The sequence below is a fragment of the Brachypodium distachyon genome, chromosome 2, assembly GCF_000005505.3.
Source record: "Brachypodium distachyon strain Bd21 chromosome 2, Brachypodium_distachyon_v3.0, whole genome shotgun sequence".
Taxonomy (NCBI): Eukaryota; Viridiplantae; Streptophyta; class Magnoliopsida; order Poales; family Poaceae; genus Brachypodium; species Brachypodium distachyon.
In genome coordinates, this window is record NC_016132.3 from 43,310,452 (window position 1) to 43,328,665 (window position 18,214).

At 41.5% G+C, this 18,214-nt stretch overlaps 1 protein-coding gene and 1 long non-coding RNA gene across 11 annotated transcripts; one reads left to right on the forward strand and one right to left on the reverse strand.

Moving 5' to 3' along the window:
• Positions 1–10,911, reverse strand: LOC100844575 (transcriptional corepressor LEUNIG). 7 transcript variants are annotated; one of them, XM_024459560.1, is made up of 18 exons: positions 10,533–10,911; positions 9,470–9,567; positions 9,248–9,357; positions 8,390–8,728; positions 8,202–8,287; positions 7,764–7,851; positions 7,558–7,636; positions 7,318–7,367; positions 5,400–5,699; positions 4,547–4,753; positions 3,475–3,705; positions 3,266–3,380; positions 2,251–2,393; positions 1,773–1,922; positions 1,503–1,667; positions 1,285–1,404; positions 530–736; positions 1–442 (listed from the first exon to the last, which is right to left on the reverse strand). In XM_024459560.1, the coding sequence occupies exons 1-18, from the start codon at positions 10,562–10,564 to the stop codon at positions 296–298; spliced, it is 2,667 nt and encodes an 888-aa protein (XP_024315328.1). In that variant the 5' UTR covers positions 10,565–10,911; the 3' UTR covers positions 1–295. The 7 variants fall into 7 exon arrangements, with proteins under 7 accessions (XP_024315328.1, XP_024315329.1, XP_024315326.1 ...); XM_024459561.1 differs by having other exon boundaries at positions 7,558–7,633; positions 10,533–10,910; XM_024459558.1 differs by having other exon boundaries at positions 5,400–5,702; positions 10,533–10,910.
• Positions 10,912–13,094: 2,183 nt separating this feature from the next.
• On the forward strand, positions 13,095–16,949 carry LOC104582805. 4 transcript variants are annotated; one of them, XR_002963551.1, is made up of 7 exons: positions 13,098–13,526; positions 13,592–13,722; positions 13,881–13,982; positions 14,366–14,457; positions 14,854–14,914; positions 14,999–15,109; positions 16,611–16,949. It is a non-coding gene; the product is annotated as an uncharacterized LOC104582805 (long non-coding RNA). The 4 variants fall into 4 exon arrangements; XR_002963552.1 differs by having other exon boundaries at positions 13,098–13,509; XR_001405890.2 differs by having other exon boundaries at positions 13,095–13,722; positions 14,840–14,914.
• The last annotated feature ends 1,265 nt before the right edge of the window (positions 16,950–18,214 follow it).

An 18,214-nucleotide genomic window follows, 5' to 3' on the forward strand; every position in this document is an offset into this window, starting at 1 on the left:
TAACTTCACAAACATGACATCTTCATTGTTCTAGCAGGCAAACAACCATTTCTATAAAGAGTTACAAAGTTTTTTTTTGACAATAAGGAGTTACAGAGTTGAGAAGCACATGGAACGCATACAGGATACAACTAGCACAACCACAAAACGCAAACCAGGTTAGTTCTCGAACCGGCTTCTGTTAGCTACCTTTTGTCATGTGGTTGTCTGAAGCTGAAAAACCATTCTGTTTTTCTATGTAACCTAACCACCAAAATGTAAAATTCGACACAGAAAACGGTCTCTATTTTACAGGTCATTTCCAGAGCTTGACAAGCCTGTCATGACTTACAGAGGCAACCTTCCCTGTTGCGCTCGATGCTGCTAGAGCTGCAATTAACCCGTCATGAGCATTGTTCAAGGTCATGGCATTCTTCTCCCTGATGTCCCAAAGTTCCAAAGACTGCATGGCATAGAGAATAGGAACGAACACTATATAATTGTGCCCACAAAATGATTTAACATGTCTGACAAGATAAGGGAAACTTGCCTCGTAGCAACCAATGACTAGCAAAGAAGGGTAAGCTGGGTGGAAAACACATGTTTGGAACTTGTTCCCACTGCAGTTCAACTCGTGCATAAATTCACCGTCATGTCCAGAAGCAAATGACCATATTCTGACAGCATCTTCACTGACAGAAGCGAGATAGTCACCCACGGAATCCCAGCAAACTGATTGAATATTCTTCGTGTGACCCTGCATAAAAGAACCACCATCAGACTACAAGATACTTGCAAACCCTTTCTGCTTTTCTTCGAGATGCAGGAGACTTCCAAGTAGACATAATTAAAGTAGGTCTTCAAATTCCTAGGCACCAGTTGAATGATAACCTTTAATGTTTGATAGATGTAGGATTTATAGCAAAAGAGAACATTTATTCTGAGTGCACTAGTCAAACCTTGCAGCTTCCTTGCGCTTATGCAAATTACCTTGCTCAGTTTGCTCCATAGCAAGTCAGATGGAAAATCTCAAACTGAGTAACATAAAATTTCACAAAAAAAAGTACAAGAAATTTTGTTTTTTTTATCAACCTACTGATTAAAGCCTATCGATCCCAAGTTTTTGGAACTTGTAAAGTGCATCTAGCGAACCTTTTTTTGTTCACTTCTATCTAATGAACCATCGAGACATTTGGTACTAGAGATGCTACAGACACAGCAGAAGTTGCGCAGTAATGACTTGTGAGTTTGTAAATGCGTCGTTAAAGGCTCGTAACACATATTGGCTCTGGTTTGGTAACAGACCTGCAAAGGGCTTCTACAAGCATTTTGTGTCTCCCCATCAAGTATGTAAATGGCCTTTTCTGATGCAGCAGCTAGATATTTTCCCTTGCGAGGTTGAAATCTCATCTGAGTAGCACCTCCCTGCGAAGATAAACAATATGCATGGAGACAGAATCAAGCATTATAATTAATATTTTGAGCAGAAGATTGCATGAAATGTGAATATTAGAACAACATACCTTAAAGACCTTCACACAGGTCAGGCAGCTACCATTATTTATGCTCCAGCTGCGGACTTCCCCGTCACTATCACAGGAGCAAATAATATCTTCTTTATTCGGATGAAAATCAAGTGACATAACAGATGCTGAATGACCCGTGAAAGTACGGAGTGAATAATCAGTCTGCACAGAGTCAAACTAGTTAATCACCACACTAAGATGTGTCAAATGCAATATCACACAAGAGAATTGCATTACAAAGGAGAAAACAAATGCTAAGGAGTATACATTGTCAGCATCCCAAACCCGTACGGTTTTGTCAAAGGAAGAAGTAGCAAGACGGGACATGCTTGGGCTAAATCGAACATCAGTTATCAGAAAGGAATGCTCGTCTAAAGAAGATTTAGGCTTCAGGGGCTCTGTACACCATAAAACAACCTGCCAAAGAGCATGTCATGATCAAAGCTTTTCTAATCTTCTATATCTAAGTAGAAGCAACCCACTACTTGATTTCTCTAAACATGCAAGCATGCCACCTCATCACATAATTAATTTGTTCACACCTATTTAGTGAAAAACTCATACTTTTGCACATGCATGCATGTTACTTCCATCAAGCAATCCCCACTAAGTGAAGAACGTACAATTTTATTATATGTTTTCAAATTTGAATACCTTTTATGTTAATTAAAAATTTCCGCAACAACGTGCGGGGCATCATCTAGTTATGGTAAAATCGTAGTTACTTCTGTGTCAACAACCAAACCTTTTTATCGTGACCACCAGTAGCAAGCAGTTTACCATCGGACGAAAAGTGGCAACAGACAACTTTACTTGCACTTGCACGTGCTTTTGCAATCTCAGCAAAGCCAAACCCTGCAACAAGTAGGTCTTGAGATATGCATTGACCTGGAGCGAGACTTGCAAATCAAGCAGAAGCTCCATCATATGGCCAAGAAAGATAAGGTAAACATGATTTTTCATATTAACTATGTCAAATTGTCCATTTGTCCATATAATCAGGTGTGGAGGTGCAGAACATCAAAATTTCTTCAAGTTGCAACTTACAAGCATTTCTTCCAACTAAAATATATCATCTTTATGCTTGCTTCTTCCACTCAAATCTACTAGTAATAAATACAGTACTTGTGAACATGCCACACAGTTCTGCTCGTATCAGATCCTGATTGTAGATTCGACACAGCAAGATATTGATGTAGTGCAGATGAAAAGCCAGAAGTAGCCTAATTAAGGTAGTTGTAGTCACAAATTGGGGGAAAGTCAAAAGTTCAGGAGCATGTGCCACTGAAAGAGGCGAGACGTGCAGCTTGGGTGAGAGGTTTGATGATGAAGAGAGGTGCGGACGCCACATCATTCAGCTGCCACCTCGACCTGATTATGTTTTTTTAATTGGGTTGTGATTAAACAAGCAAATACTATTAATGTTTAGGGGTCCAAGAAAATAACTTCCAAGATCAGGAGTCAGATAGTGATGCAGCCATGCAAGTTTAGGGAGCTGTAGTTCAATTCTCTTATCCTTGTGTAACCTGTAAAGCAATTGGATAAGGCATTTTTTTTTCTATAGAAGGAACAAGGATGGCTAAAGATTATTCTTAGAATAAGGAATGTGGACAATGTACCTAAAATAGGCGTGTAAATATTATGATGTGATTAAGAATACAGGCTACACATCAGGCTACAGCACCTCAGAAGTCACGGTTCGAACATGTCTAACTCAACAAGGACCAGGTATCAGCAGGAATGAAAATTAAAAAGCATACCTTTACTGGCATCCATGCTGCGGCCCAACGAATCCCTGGGATCCATGTCATCCTGTGACAGAAAAGATTCAACGTTTTCATCCAAGCCTTCTTCTAGCAAGCGGTCCACATCACCCTGCAATGAAGCTTGTTGTTATCATATTGCCAAAACAAAAGGTTAAAATTGTCTTTGATCCAAAAAAACATTTACATAAAAATATTACAGGTACCAGTGGGTTTGCTGTAGATGTCAAACTTCCAGTGCCATCAGAGCCAAACATTACCAAGGGTTTAGCTGAAACACCATTCTGCTGAAGTTGTGGCACTGGCATCGCATCTCCTGGTGTATGAGTGGAAGGTGTTGAGGGTGCAGAACTTGGAGACGGTCCAGCAGTATTTGCAGTTCCTGAACTATTAGCTCTACCTGAGGAAGAGCCAGGCTTCTTTCTCTTCTTTGTTGTCTGGACCACATTGTGTATGTAAATGAACCACTGAGATCTAGTTTCACCTCATTAATCTAAAGCAGTGGGGAGCATGAACATGAATAAAAAAGGAGGGTTTTGACATTTTACAGGAGAGGGCCCAGTAGGCAGTAGCCAATAACCAAGCGGTTACCAGTCTCTTTTTGGTCTATCACAATTTGCTATTCCTTTTTACACAATTTCTCGTCAAAGTACTGTGTTGTCTCGTGATTTATGAGCATTAGTACGAAGTTACATTCATACTAGTTTGAAAGCACCACTTTCTGGACTGAGATTCTTTTACCAGTCCAGTCTGCTACGGCTGGTTACCGCCAATTGTGTAACTGGTGAAAATCAGTTCTAAACCCATCGTCAACAGAAATCAAAGATCAAGAGTAATAGTTTAGGAGACCAAGAAAGTTATAACTGAGCATAGTCTAGTGTAAAGACAGATTAATTGTAGCGAAGACTGAAGAGCATAACATAAAACTAAATGGGTGCTTTATAAACTCTGGAAGATGGATAATAGAGCTAGGGAAGCTGTATCCAGAGGTTTGCAAGCATGGCCAGATCATGTACCACGGCAAACACTTAGCTCGGTTACTGGACTTCACACTTTAAATGGAAGAAAAATAAGATCCGTGTTTTTATTATTAAATATTAATGTTATATCGTGTGAAAGTACATGATTAGGGTACAGACAAGTAGGAAACCTTTAAAGGAAATCATCAACCCATTCAGACCATATGTATACAATGAATAGTAGGATAATTGGTCTAATGTTTAAACATCCATGCAAAATGAGCATAAAAGGCATTGCATGTATACGACAAAAACTTACTTGTTCAGTGACCGCAAAAGAATTCGGCATGCCCCCATCAACAGGCATATTCCCAGTTCCTGGCTTTTCTTGCTGGAGAAGCTGATTTGAGCTATGGGACTGCTGACTGGAGACAGCCTGATGTTGCTGCTGTTGACTATTGCTTTGCTGTTGTAATAGCTGTTGTTGCTGCTGCTGCTGCTGCTGGTGTGCATGAGCAATTTTCTTCTACTACGCAGAAAAAGCTATATAAGAACATGGTAGCAGATAAAAGCAGATAAAAAAAGGGGGCTAGAAGACTATCACAAGGGTATCTTTACAGGTTAAATCCTCTTATTTGCAAAAGGGAAGCAGAGTCACACAGATAGGATCAGAATAAACAGAGTTAGAAGATGTCTTTGCAGGTTGAATCCTCAAAGGTAAATATAGCAGTAACTAGCTCATCATATATACACTAGATAAATGCTCATGCATAACTATGGATTTTATTTTATGTCGCGTGAGTTGTTTAAATGCTTGTGCAATAGTAATCCCTAACTTTGTGTTAAATAAAAATGATCTCAAAATATGCATCAAGCGAATCAACTAAATGGAAGTTTGTGATACATGTGTACTAGTTCATTTCAATCAAATTGGTAAAGAAGTGCCCAAAAGAATTGTTCCAAATGGATGGAGACAAATGACATTTTGCCAGGATGTTCTATCTTTTATCCAGCATCTCAGCTCTCATGAAATAGGAATTGCCTTATCACATGTAACAAGCTAAAAACATAAAGTAAGCACTTAACAAAATAAAGATAAAACTTCACTTACATCTGTTTGTGGGGAAAGTGCGAGAAAATGGAACACTCAGTTAGAGAATCAAAAGATGTACCTTTATTAACATATCTATATCACCACCACTTTGACTAGGTGAGCCAATATTTGGAATGATATCGCCACCGCTGGTTGTCTGTCCATCCCGCCCAAGAACTATGTTTCTGTTGTTAAACATCATCCTCAATCTTCTGCTGTCAACATCACTAGATGTTGGGGAAGCCATATTTTGCTGCGCTTGAAATGCAAGCTGCTGCTGTTGTTGTGGAGTCAGAAACTGGATCTGTTGTTGCAATTGGTGTTGATTCTGCAAGAATGACTTTTGCTGTAAAATGCCAGACCTAAGTTGCTCAAGTCCCTGCTGAAATAAACAAAGAAATGCAAGTCAAAACAGAGGTTGAATGATAGCATTGTAGCAGCAAATCACATATTTGCCATACCAGATAAAATATAAATAGCAGTTTGCACTACAGATTGCTGGTGGTGACAGTACTTGTGATGCCACTATATTTCAAGCTATAAGGTTTAATATTGTACGCAAACCACGGAAAATAATCCTAAGAGACCCGGTTTCTCCTCCAGTCCGAAAGACCACATCCATCCTACGACATGTGGCTAATCCACCATCCTATAACCCCGATTGCTATTTCCCTTTTCCTCACTCCCGGTTCCCACGTATAGGGCCGTCTCCAGGAATTTGGGGCCCCAGAGTGTGATGGTGAATGGAAGAATCGGTCATCGATGGTGTGATTCTATGATGAGTCAGGGATGTACGTATAGGGCTTACTCCTTCGAGAGTCGGGATGTACGTATCAGGACATATGATGGAACAGCAGACAAACGGTCTGCGGAGGGCAGTCTCAGGAGACAAGCAGGAGACAAATAGATCCATCGATCAATTGACAGTCATGAGACTAATTCCTACGTGATTGCTGACTATGTGACCTGCGATGGAGTGCGAGGCTGTGCTGTGTGCATCCATGGCCCAACAGGCTAACATTGGACAGCGTGGACTAGGGCATGGCGAAGCATGCAGGCTAGCCTAATGACTTTTTTCTCTGCTTAAGCTAATGCATAGTGATACATAAGGGTGATTTTGGGGCCTCAATTTTTTGGGGAGCCTGTTTGGTTGATCACCTTGCTCACCCTTGTCGACAGCTGCGCACGTAGTGCTTTGAGATTAGCTTCAGGCTAATCTAGCCACGTGTCATATGATGCACATGGTCTTTTGGGCTGGAGCGAGAGGCCTGGTCTCTTAGGATTATTTTCCGCCAACCACAAATAGTTATTTAAGTTGAGTTTGAGGGTCAGAGGTCCATATACCAGAAAAAACAAGTATAGAGACTACATATAAGGCAAGTTTGCTAGCCAGCGTAAAATTGTGTGAGACAAGGCCCATGGAAGAAAAACAAATACAATCATAATATACCAGGTAAACAAGAAACATCAAACATATGACACTGCAAATTTTGATGCAGAACCATATGACACTACAAATTTAGATGCTTTCCTTGGTCAGTAGAGGTACACTACAAAAAAGACTAAGCTATTCACTAAACTACACCAACCACGTGTGCCCAGCAAATAATTGCTAGATTCTTCAATATAGAGAAGTTCCGTCTAAGCTGAGTTAGAAGGACATTGATCACAAGCAAAGCCTATGTAACCAGGATTCAATTTCTGCATATGCGATTTTTCAACTGGTTACTGGCAGTAACTGGAAAATGTTAAAACAGTTTGCCAGATTTTAGATTGGTATCTTAGACTGAACCATACCCATGATTTTCACCATTTCAATTGGAAAACAGATGAACAAACGTCAAGCCAGCCAACTTATACAGAAACTAGTTAGGTCAAAAATCTTCCGTGAAAAATTGGGACCCTACAGGTCCAAAATCTCATGAAAAATTGGGACCCTATATGCAACATGATCAAGCATAGGATTAGTTAATGTTTAACCGTAAATCAAAACTCACCGTGAGTGGCCATCCTTTCAGAGTCAAATTGTTTCCAGCTTGATTAGATCCTGTTAACAACGCATAGTCACATATAGATTAGCTTCAGAAAACTGATCACTCAACTATATACTTTAGCAGCAAGACTACAGAAATTATGGAAGTTGGCAATAAGAGTAGTTTTTCTGTTATAGGATAAACAGTTCACATGTGAAGTGGAGATCAGTAAGTAATTCAAGGGAGTAGATTAAACAATATTACCTTGTAGACCCATAAATGACCCCTCAGGGCCTGCGGCTCTGGGTGTCAAAATGGGATTCATCTCTGTTTTGATACTCTGCTAAGAAACATATAAATAGTATGAGGAACGGATGGGGCCAGTTTTCTCCTCTTTTTCTGTCTTGTTTCCAGGTCATGTATAGTTACAGCTTATAGATACTAGATAAATCAGGACCTCAAGGACTAACCTGAGCAAGCCCAGGAAGTTGGGGACTTCTGGCCTGAATTTGTTGCATAGTGCCCGGCAAACCACCAATAGTACCATGCAAAATTTGCCTATATATGAGGAAATGTTAACAGCCTAAAGGAAAATTTACCGAAGGCTAATTGATAGTACATTACATGGTATGGCTAATAAAATCAGTAAGTCCTTCCACATACAGTATGGGCGTAGGCATCTATATTCCATATATATTAACAGCCTTATAATTGATGCCTGTGCAGGATTACTAAGATCTAAGAGAAGGTGATGAACATGGTCAGCCACACCACCAGTTTAAGTGTGGTTTCAAATGATAATTTTGTAAATTGTAACAAAAATACCAAAATGGTGTTGACTACTTATGTACACAAGTTTTTTTATTTTATCATTAAAGCATTCCATAGTTCACAAGTTCAGCAAGTACCCTGAAGACTGTCCACTTGCAGCTGCTTTCAACAGTGAAGTTTCATTTGACTCAAGTAGCTGTCCAGCGTTTTCTCCATATCTTTGCTGCAACCGAAGTTTTGATGTTAATATGAGTAACCACAAATGAACATTTTCGAGGAGTCAACCAAAAGTATTTGGAACAATGAATCTAGCTAACAGTGATACCTTTATTGATGCCTCGTCCGAAGACTCTCTCTGGGAAGGCAACTTCAACCTCTCTTCATACATTTTCGTCGCCATAACATTTGCAGTACTTTGGTTCTGTCGCATTAATGGATTGTTTCCAGAAAGTCCACTTGAAGTACCATTAAGAAGATGAGAACCATCTCTACGCTGCTGCTGCTGCTGCTGCTGTTGCTGTTGTTGGTGTTGTTGCTGCTGTAGTTGCTGCTGCGCGGCTCTTTGTACTAACATTTGTTGCATTTGTATATGCTGTGGTTGTTGCTGCCGCTGTTGAGGCAGCAGCTGCTGCTGCTGTTGCTCCCGGGCTTTCACAAGCTGAGTCTGAAATAGTGCAGCATGATGTAGCTGAATTAGAGCTACAAATTCAGAAGAAAATATACCCCACACTCATAGCTACTGATGCAACATCGATAAAATCATGATTCTCAAATGGAGTTAGATCGTGAGGTAACACAATGTAGTTAATCAGACCATCATGTAACAAAGTGTTCTCATAAGCGGAAAAATGGTCACAGGTAAGGCACTTTTAATATGTAACATAAAATTAAAATAAATGATATCGACCATGGAACTGCCCAGCTATAGTGGGTTCGAACATATATCAAGAGGTTGAAGAAATATTTTGTTGGTAATACACCAGAGAGCGCTCGCAGGCCTTACAAACCAAAATTGGTGAGATTTCGCATCAGATTAGAGTCACATTGGATTTCTTCAGTTAGATCGTAAAGAAAGAGAAATAGAAGATAGTCAATGTTGCAGACCTGTTGACAGGAGATGGCAAAATTCTCCTAAAATGATTAGAATGTTCATAGAAGGATAATCAAATGCATGAACGCTTACCTCAATGTATGATGCTGCAACATCCGAGTGCTTCTCGTTGGTTCTAGCTATGAATATATCCCAAAAAACTGACCACCATTCAAAAAGAAATCCACCAGGTGCATCAATTGCTGTAAGAAAACCCAGTCCAGAAAGTAAGCAATAGTCTTTACCAACAAAATTAAAATGGTATGGTGCTGAAAACCATGGTATAAGTAGCTACAACTTATGAGAAATACATACCAACTGGATCTGAAGAGACATTCCCTTCTGCTTGGAAGGCCTTTGCAGTTGCCTGCAAGTTTCTCTTCATAAAATAGTCATATATGTAAACATCCAGCCTGTTTAAGCAAGTGGTCAGACATTTAGTCCTCAGGGTTTAGGCTACAAGCATCAAGACATACAATTCTTTACCCACAAATACAGTAGCATTCAAATATGCCCAACCAGAATGATGAAGAAGCAGCTTAGGTGTACAACATTAAAAATTCAATGGAACATTCATGCTACATCAATGTATATTCAATATGTTTCTTCAACTTTGATTGTTTTTTCCTCACTCTCACCTTTCATGCACCCAGGATTAACCACCCCCACCCCCACGGCCCACGCGCTTTCAACACGAACATGGTATATATTATGAGGTCTACATCCCAGAAGAAGAGGAGATATTACACACACCACGGTGAAGCTTGCACATGAGCTGAAATCTAGGCACCTATGTCTACAATAAATCAAGTATTCGCTGGTATTCCCCTCCATACTATCAGCAAATAAAATGCTGAAGGGCTCCTACAGTCCTGAAGAACCCCCATTCCCAATCCCACGCCATGAACCAAATTGAACTCCTTTGCCTTATATCCACAATAACTAGCTCATCTAATACTGCCCGTAATTCAAATTGCATCGACATGTACAAGTTTGCTTATGCTCTCAAATCCCCCAAATCAGTTATCTGGTATTCGGAGACCACAAAGACAAATTAGCACTGAAGTAGAGTATTGTAGCATCCACAACACAAAGCCTCAAAGCAAAAGACAGTAGGTTCTTCAACTGAAAAAACAAAGCTCGAACCAAATCTACACACCCAGAAAAAAAAGCCCCGCGAAACCCTAGCGGACAAACACTCCACCACGGCTCTCCTCACAGCAGCTAGTACAGTTCAAACTTCTGAGCCCCTCCCCTGTGACTCCATCTCGAATAATGGCCACCAAGACGAAGCAACAACCGAGCGACGCCGGGCAACTAAACGGTACCGCGAATCAACAGAATGGATACTTGGATACAAAGGGAACCAAATCCTCACATCTTATCGGCCTCCCAGTTTGTCTGCGACATGGCTACCGTGGCGCGCCGACGGGGCTCCCTTCCTATGAATCCCTGAAGCACCCGCCAAAAGAGTTGCCTCCGGCTACAGCTGGGCCGCCGCCGCCACCGACGCCTTACGCTGCCCCGGTGTAGTGAACGAACGGGCGAGTTGCCCCAGCCGAGTGAGGCAGAGGTGGGAACTCAACGCGAAACCCGAGAGGCAGCTCGGCTGGGAGGGGAAGGGAGGCGGCGGCGAGAGATGTGAGCTGACTAGAGGCGAGAACAGATTGGAATTTGCAGTTGCAGCGGCGCGAGGAGGTGTGCAGGAGAGGAAGGGAGCGGAAAGGGAGAAGAAAAGAGAAGGAATAGAAACGCCAGGGGCCCCACGTACAGACTGATAAGAGAACTCTCCCTGCCGGTAGTCGGAGCATCAGTCCTCTTCAAAACCATCAGATTTAAAAGAATTGATCCGACGCCTGACAAATAGTCTACAGAAGACCATTGAATCCCTACACACCCACAACCAAGTTAGGGCAACCATTCAGCCAAGCACCTCCACGTTCTTTGACTCGGGTGGCTTTGCTGTTCATGGACTCCGTTCTCTAGGTTGCGCCGCTGAACTCGACCTCGTCGCAATCAAAACCAATCTCATTGGCGGTGGTGTTGATTTAATCGACCTTATTCTTAGTGACTTGCGAACATCTCATGAACCGATGCTTCGTGCTCCTACACAACGCTCTATATCCATGTTGCTTTATCTCGACACCCATTCTTGTTGCTCACTACCACCCCTTTGATCTTGTCGGTGCTCATCTTTGGAGACATTCCTTTGCATGGTGTTGTTTCCGTTGGCATGTCCCTCCTTTTGTCGGGGCGATCACAGCTTTCATCTCGCACGTTGTTGTACCCATCCTCGCCGGTATGGATGTATGATATGTCCGAGTTAGACGACTCAAAATATGACTCGGCCAGAACAAGAGTCAGCGAACCAACAAGACGAGTTAAACTTTCGCCCTCACCATCTGGAGGAGCAGTTGTAGTCTTGGCAATCTTAGAAGCTCGCTTTCGGGGATTTTCCGAACAACATACATGTTCCGCTTCAGTAGCATAAGAAGAGGGTTTTACTCTAGCACCGAAATGTTGTGGCCCGGATTTCCTGTTCGTCAGTCGATTGAATGCCCAACGACGGTTCTTTGTCGGCATCCGTGTTCTAGAAATCCAAAACAAAAGAGAATGAATAATGAAGAAATTATGTTTTGCGTAAACTTTGTAAAGAACTGAAACCGGGGTAAGCGCACCTTGGGTAGGTGACATTGACCAGCAAAAGGTGGTAAGCCGCCAACATTGAAGCACGTGACTTCGTCGGTAACGAATTGATTCATATGAAGGATGAAAGCATTGAGATTCCATGAGTTGATTGAGTCACGGTCCGGGTCATCAAGCGCCACGAAAAATTGAGAAAGCACTTGCACCCATGGATGAAGAGGTTGAACGAGTAGAAATATCCAAATATCGATCAACTTCGCCGAATTAAGGCCTCGGCACATAAGAACGCAAATCCTAGTTTTCAGTGAGTCGAATTCGCCTAAGTTGGTGCTCTGCCCTGAGGAGACAAGGTAGGATCCAGCCCAAGGGTGGGTTGGCCAAGAACGGAAGAAAGACGAGTTCCCTTCAGGAGGACTGCCTGGCAATAGAAAAAGGATATGTGCCACTCTCTCTCTCTCTCACTCAGTTCATAAAAATTATAAATAGATCCATGGACCACCTTGCGACGGTAAAAGGCACTAGAACGAGCCGAAGGCGAGCCACCATTCTTGCCCCACCATCAGCGGAGTTGGGCAGGGCTTGTGGTAGTAAACGATGGGGATACTTAAAAAGGAAATACTATACATACAATACGCGTGATATTAGGTGAAAGTGCGGAAGCCAAACATATAGGAGAGATAGAGAGAGAGAGAAAAAGAAGAGAGGAAAATGACATGTTACCTTCTCGCAATTCTGGTACGGCTTTAGCTATATTTTCGTATTGCACTATTAGGTAATCATGTTTGATAATAGGTTTTACTGGTTATTTGTTTTGTTTGATAGTCAATATTGTCTCCTTTACATGTACTAGTACAATGCCTGTGCATTGTCACGGTCTTTTTTTTTCATTCACATGTAAAAATAATGCATACGGAAATTCACGTTTATAGAAAAGACAATAACACAATTTGAATTCAGTTGAAATGAACCGAACAATGGTTATTAATCAAAATGTATTTTACTCCTAAATGTCACGCCGCACGGACGGTGTTGATTTCCAATTTGTATTTAATCAAAGGTTCTTGGGGACATGTCAAAATTGGTTTTATTAATTATGTGTAATATATCAAGCTGAAATAAGTTAAGAAAATACACTGCTTGTGATTTGAGCTGACCTTATGTTTACCCCATGTGAAAGGGCGAAGAAACCACCTGTGTGATCGATCGGCCACGTCAACGCATATGTTTTTTTCATTTTGGCATGGGCTGTGGGCCTGGTTGGGCTTTGCTAGCAGGTGCGTTCGCGTGTCTTCCAAAAGCCTCTTTCGCCGTGGCTGATTGACGCCGATGCGGTTCCGGGGAGGTGGGGAGTGATTTGTTGCGCCGCCTTGCTTGCTCTCGGCGTTTCCCCGTTCTGTTCGTCCGAGGCTGTGACGGCGGCGCTGCTTCCGATACACTGCCGCTGCTCAACTCCTGTGTGGTCGGTCGTTCCCCGCTTTTCCCTCCCGCCGTGGCGCTGCCGGTGCTGGGGGCGGGCGGCGGGTTTCTTCTTGTGCGGTGCCGGCGGGCTGCTGTTGTAGGCGAGCGGCGGATTTCTTCTCGCGCGGTGCCGGCGGCCGGCTGTATCCCATTTCCCTCTCAGTTGCGCTGCCGGTGACGTGAGCTTTCCTTGGTTTGGGCAGAGGGTTGGGCTGTGGGTTGGCTTTTTTGGTGGTGCTCGATCTGCTGTGGTATAGGCGCTGTTTTGGTGTGTGCTCTCCATTTTCTGGTGTGTTCCGTGATTTTGGGGTGTTTGCTGATGCCTTGTGGCAGGTGTTTTTTTTTTCAGGTATCGGATTGGAGGTTGGTTCTTCGTCATCTGCTCGCCGACGGCGTGTCTCCATTGATGAATTTGGAGAGCTGGAGGGCAGTTGTTCGTCCTCTGTTCTTAGTCCTTTCTGCAAGTGAGCCCAAGTTCTCTCAAGCAGGAGTATTTCTCATCCAAATATCAGATTAAACTTGGTTTCCATTTAGGGATATATTGCTTGCTGTTTATTTTGCTCAATTCTTTGTTAATAAATAATTATGGATGCAAATGTTAATGCTCTCATGTTGTTTACAGTGGGTGCCAGGATTCAAGCTAGCCAAGTGGAAGAGAAAACTAGAAGATGAAAGTTGGAGCCGGATCAGTGATCAATACCTGCTCTTATGTGCACAGGAGAAGGTTTGCTTGCTTCACACATGTCTGCTCCCAGAATGCAAGGATTATGCATGGTTTATGTTCAGAAAAGAAAACCACGCTTGCTAAAATTGCTAGTTATGACATAAATTGTTTTTCTTTGGATCTATTTGTCTTCTCAGATTACAGATTTTGGTGGTAATTCTTCATCAGTGTAATGTAGACTATCTTGGTATACACTTCTGAAACTGTCCAGTGTCCGGTTCCTTTAAAAAAATGTCCAGTTCATTCATAAACAACACAAATAATCTTTTAGGATATTACTTCAGCTATGTTGTGCTTCTGAGATGAATGCAGCCAGCAATTAAGGTTGTCAATTTCTTTCATAGGAACAACAAACATATAACTTGTGTTCTTTATTCCTACAGACATTAAAAAGAAGGAAAATGCTAAATGGGCTTGACGACCTTTGACATCCAGGGAGAGATTTGAGGAATAGAATGGAAATTTCCCTAGAAAGGTTGGCAAGATTTAGTAGAACACTAGATGCATCATGCATGGCATTGGTACATTTGAATAGACCTAGATAGGATAGTGTGGATGTTGATTCTCTTACGAAAGTTGGCTCAGTTATATCTGGACTGATTTTGTTTCTCCACTGGCCTGCGATTTCATACAGCTATTATCTTGTGGTAAAGTGTTTCCTGGCTTGAGCACCTGACTACTTTTTGGTCAACCTATATACACCTGCCAAATGTACCATACACTAGCATGGCTAAAAGTAGTATACAAGGTTACCGTATTAGCATGTATGATTTTTCACACATGCGTGGCTCGTATGTATATGTTTTATTATGACTATGTCATTTCTTAATTCTCTCTGTATGTAAATATACTCACAGTGCTTGTGAAATAGGACAATGATGACTCAATTTCGGTATTTGGTGGTTATGCAATCTTATTGCAACCAAAGAATGGTATAGAAAGTAACTTACATTATAGATAGTATCAGAGTTTCTTCATGGCATGCAGGAATGTGATGATGATGAATTGTTGTGCAGAAGGTGGATAGGTCATAGGAGAATACCAGAGCCAAGTAACACAAGATTTATAAATTTGGTAGAGCTAAAGGCAAAAGGGTTGAAGTTCCCCAACCGAGTTTTTGCAATAAGGTCAGTACCACTGCAGATATACTATTTGCTTAGTGTAAAATATTTTATTGCTGAAAGCAGGCTTTTAGGGCTGCTTAGCTATGTAAGCCACAGCCCACAACTGCTTGAACTGCAGCGCAAAAACTTCTCCGCAAATCCTAAAGCTAAGCTTTGTAATTGAAACTTGAACAACTAAATTGGAGAAACATGGAGGGATATTATATAATATATTCTTTGCAGGTACCTAGATGTTAGCTAAAACTTTCCGTTCCAAACTACACAAATCATTACTGTGCAACAAATTCTTGTGCCAATTTACATGGGCTAGGGCATGAGCACTAACTAACCGAGACAATTCGTTTGTAAACGGGCTTGAGTAGTTTTTTATTATTTAACATGCTTTGAGTATTACTTTGATTGAAGTTTCACTATGTCTTTATCTACGCGAGGAGCGAAAGCCATGCATGTATTTTGTGATGGCTTTATGTGGGTACTCAATTAACAGATTGCTACTTTTAATCAGAGAAAAATAGATTTTTCGTCTCCCAGTTGGCACGAAAGTATAGAACTGATCTCTAAATTTCCGTATACATTTAGTCCCTCAACTGTCAAAACCAGAGATTTTTTGTGCTTCGCCCCGCTCGAAGTGGTATTGCCGCCAACTTGGGGCTGTTTTGCCCTTAACCTTGCCACATTAAACCGTAGCCCCCTAAGTGCCATACAAGCTTTGGTAGACAGGGAATTTTATGTGCATTATGTTATTGTTTCTTGCAATTTTCTATATCCATCTAGATCCAATTTCGTATCCTATATTTGTAGCAACGCATGGGGATGGAAGCTAGCTTGTTGTTTTCCTCTCTTTTATACTTTTTAGAAAGTGATTTTCCGAAATATTACCCCTGTATTTAAGTACTGCTCAGTAATTTACATGTCATGTTTTGCATGGTTTAACTTTTCTGATCTTTAGGTGAGGGCATGTTCACAATATCGTTTCCAAGTCTTATAGTCATCTATCTAAATGCCTTTATGTGACATGGCATGCACATTCTTAAATATAGAATGCAGTAGTTGTAAAACCCAAAAGGTTCATTTTAAACGTAGTTGTGCAGCTTGGTTTACGGCGAATTCTATAAGAAATAATATACTCCCTCTGATCCATAACAAGTGTCGCTAATTTAGTACAACTTTGTACTGCATCAAAAACACTTATTATGGATCTGAGGGAGTATATAATACAAAAATAAAGAATCGAAATGATTAAATGGGGATGTGGATCACTTATAAATAGGTTAACAATGTTTATGATTGAAATGAGCCAGTCATACTAAGAATTAACAAACTGTTATGCCTGATGAAGCTGTGATTTAGTATTCCCAAGGCATATCTGAACTGTGAAATGAATTACTTAGATTTCTTCTAAAATTTGTGTGAACTTACTAGTGTTTTATTTATGATACAATAAAAAAAATAAGTAGTCATATTTATTGAGCTGCAACTGACAAATGAAGTTTTTTTATGACAGATCATGAGGGTTAGTGAACCCATAAAAAATCAATGGTGGAAAGACGGAATACTTACAAACATTGGTGGTTATAACAATATCACAAGAGAGACCGTGCAACAGTATAGGTAGCGCCTCTGCAGAACAGAGATAATTTTAGACATGGAGAGGGCGAGAGGAGAACATCTCTATTTCTGCACATGATTCAGCAGGTACCTTTTGCGGTTTAGTGTCGATTTTTACTTTTGTTTACATGTTTGATGTGTCTTATCAGAGCATAGCATGTTGAATAGTACATGACAACTATCAGATGTAATGTGCATTTTCTATATGATTTATGTGTATTTTCTTATTATTATATATCGGATCCATAGTTTAATATGCAAGTTTAGAAGACAAATAACGGAAAAACAAATATGATAAAATAAAATGATGATAGGGTGCAATTGAAAAAGTATTTTCAATAGACGGCGCAGCAAAGCGCGCCTTTCCTTCTAGTTCATCAGTGAAATTATTATTTATGTTGCTTGCAATTTGAGCAGATCTTTTCATCAAGCTTACTCAACCGAAGACTTTACAATTTGCACTATCCACGGAACGAAGTTCCCGGTCCGCGACGGCCATGTTGCATCCCTAGCTCACACAAAACATAGCTTGAAACAAAATAAAACAATTTCAGGTGAAAATTAAGAAGTAAAAACATGAATAAGCTGACGCATCTGCTGCCCTCCCCTGCCCACACCCGCCGCTACCACGCACCTCCTCGCTGGTATAAGAAAAAAAGAACACCACTCAGTTGTACACACCAACACGAGAACAAACTTACTGACATGGATGGAACACGATAAAGAAAGCTCTCTAGACATATGTGATTGTGAACATTTTTGTTCCATTAATAATTTGGACATAAGAGCAATCAAGTTATAGCCAATCAAGTTATGTATTATTTCAGTGTTTGTTGATTTGATCAAACTGATCACGGTGTTTTTTTTAATATAATCTCTTCCCTGGTCCTCTCGTCTTCTCCATCCGCTCGGCACTGCCAGCACCGACGACGGCCATCACCACCTCGTCCCCTCCCTCGTCTCCTCGATCCGCTTAGAATCTCAGATCACCTCCACGGCAGGCTGGCACCGGCGCCGCCCTCGTCTCCGCCCACGATCAATGTGCGCGTGCATTCCAGTGCTGCTAGCAAGTGACCAATGTGCGCGTGCATCCCATGTTCTAGTGCTGGATTTCCTACCTGAATCCACCGGCCTTGAGATGAGACAACAGCAACCTTGTCTTGGCTTTTGTTTCGATTAGGCTAAAAAACCGGCAAATATATCAAATACAGCAAAAATATCCAATTACAGTAGTACAAGACTAAAGCTTAGGTGTGAAAACTTGAGATACAACACTCTCACAGGCATTACATCGAACAGGTGCATGTCAACTTCATCCTCGCCGGAAGCCGCAGTCGTCCTGCAGTTGCTGCATATAAAATGATCAGATCCGGTTGAACTGGCTTCCGTCGACCGCTGGGGAGGCTGGTGGTCGAACTTCTTGCTCCCTCCTCCTCCTTCTCCCCAGCCCCCGCTGCCGCCTGCCGCCGAAGTGCCGAACAGCAGCGCTAGGAAGGAGGA

Bases quoted from the DNA above. Each gene is read 5' to 3' on its own strand.
- LOC100844575 (XM_024459558.1), bottom strand. From the start codon at position 10,564: ATGTCGCAGACAAACTGGGAGGCCGATAAGAT. The intron at 7,637-7,763 runs GTTAGTCCTTGA...TATGTTTCTTAG, and splicing joins AACTTCCTGGGCTTGCTCAG to CAGAGTATCAAAACAGAGAT. The intron at 1,405-1,502 runs GTATGTTGTTCT...TTATCTTCGCAG, and splicing joins CCTGTGTGAAGGTCTTTAAG to GGAGGTGCTACTCAGATGAG.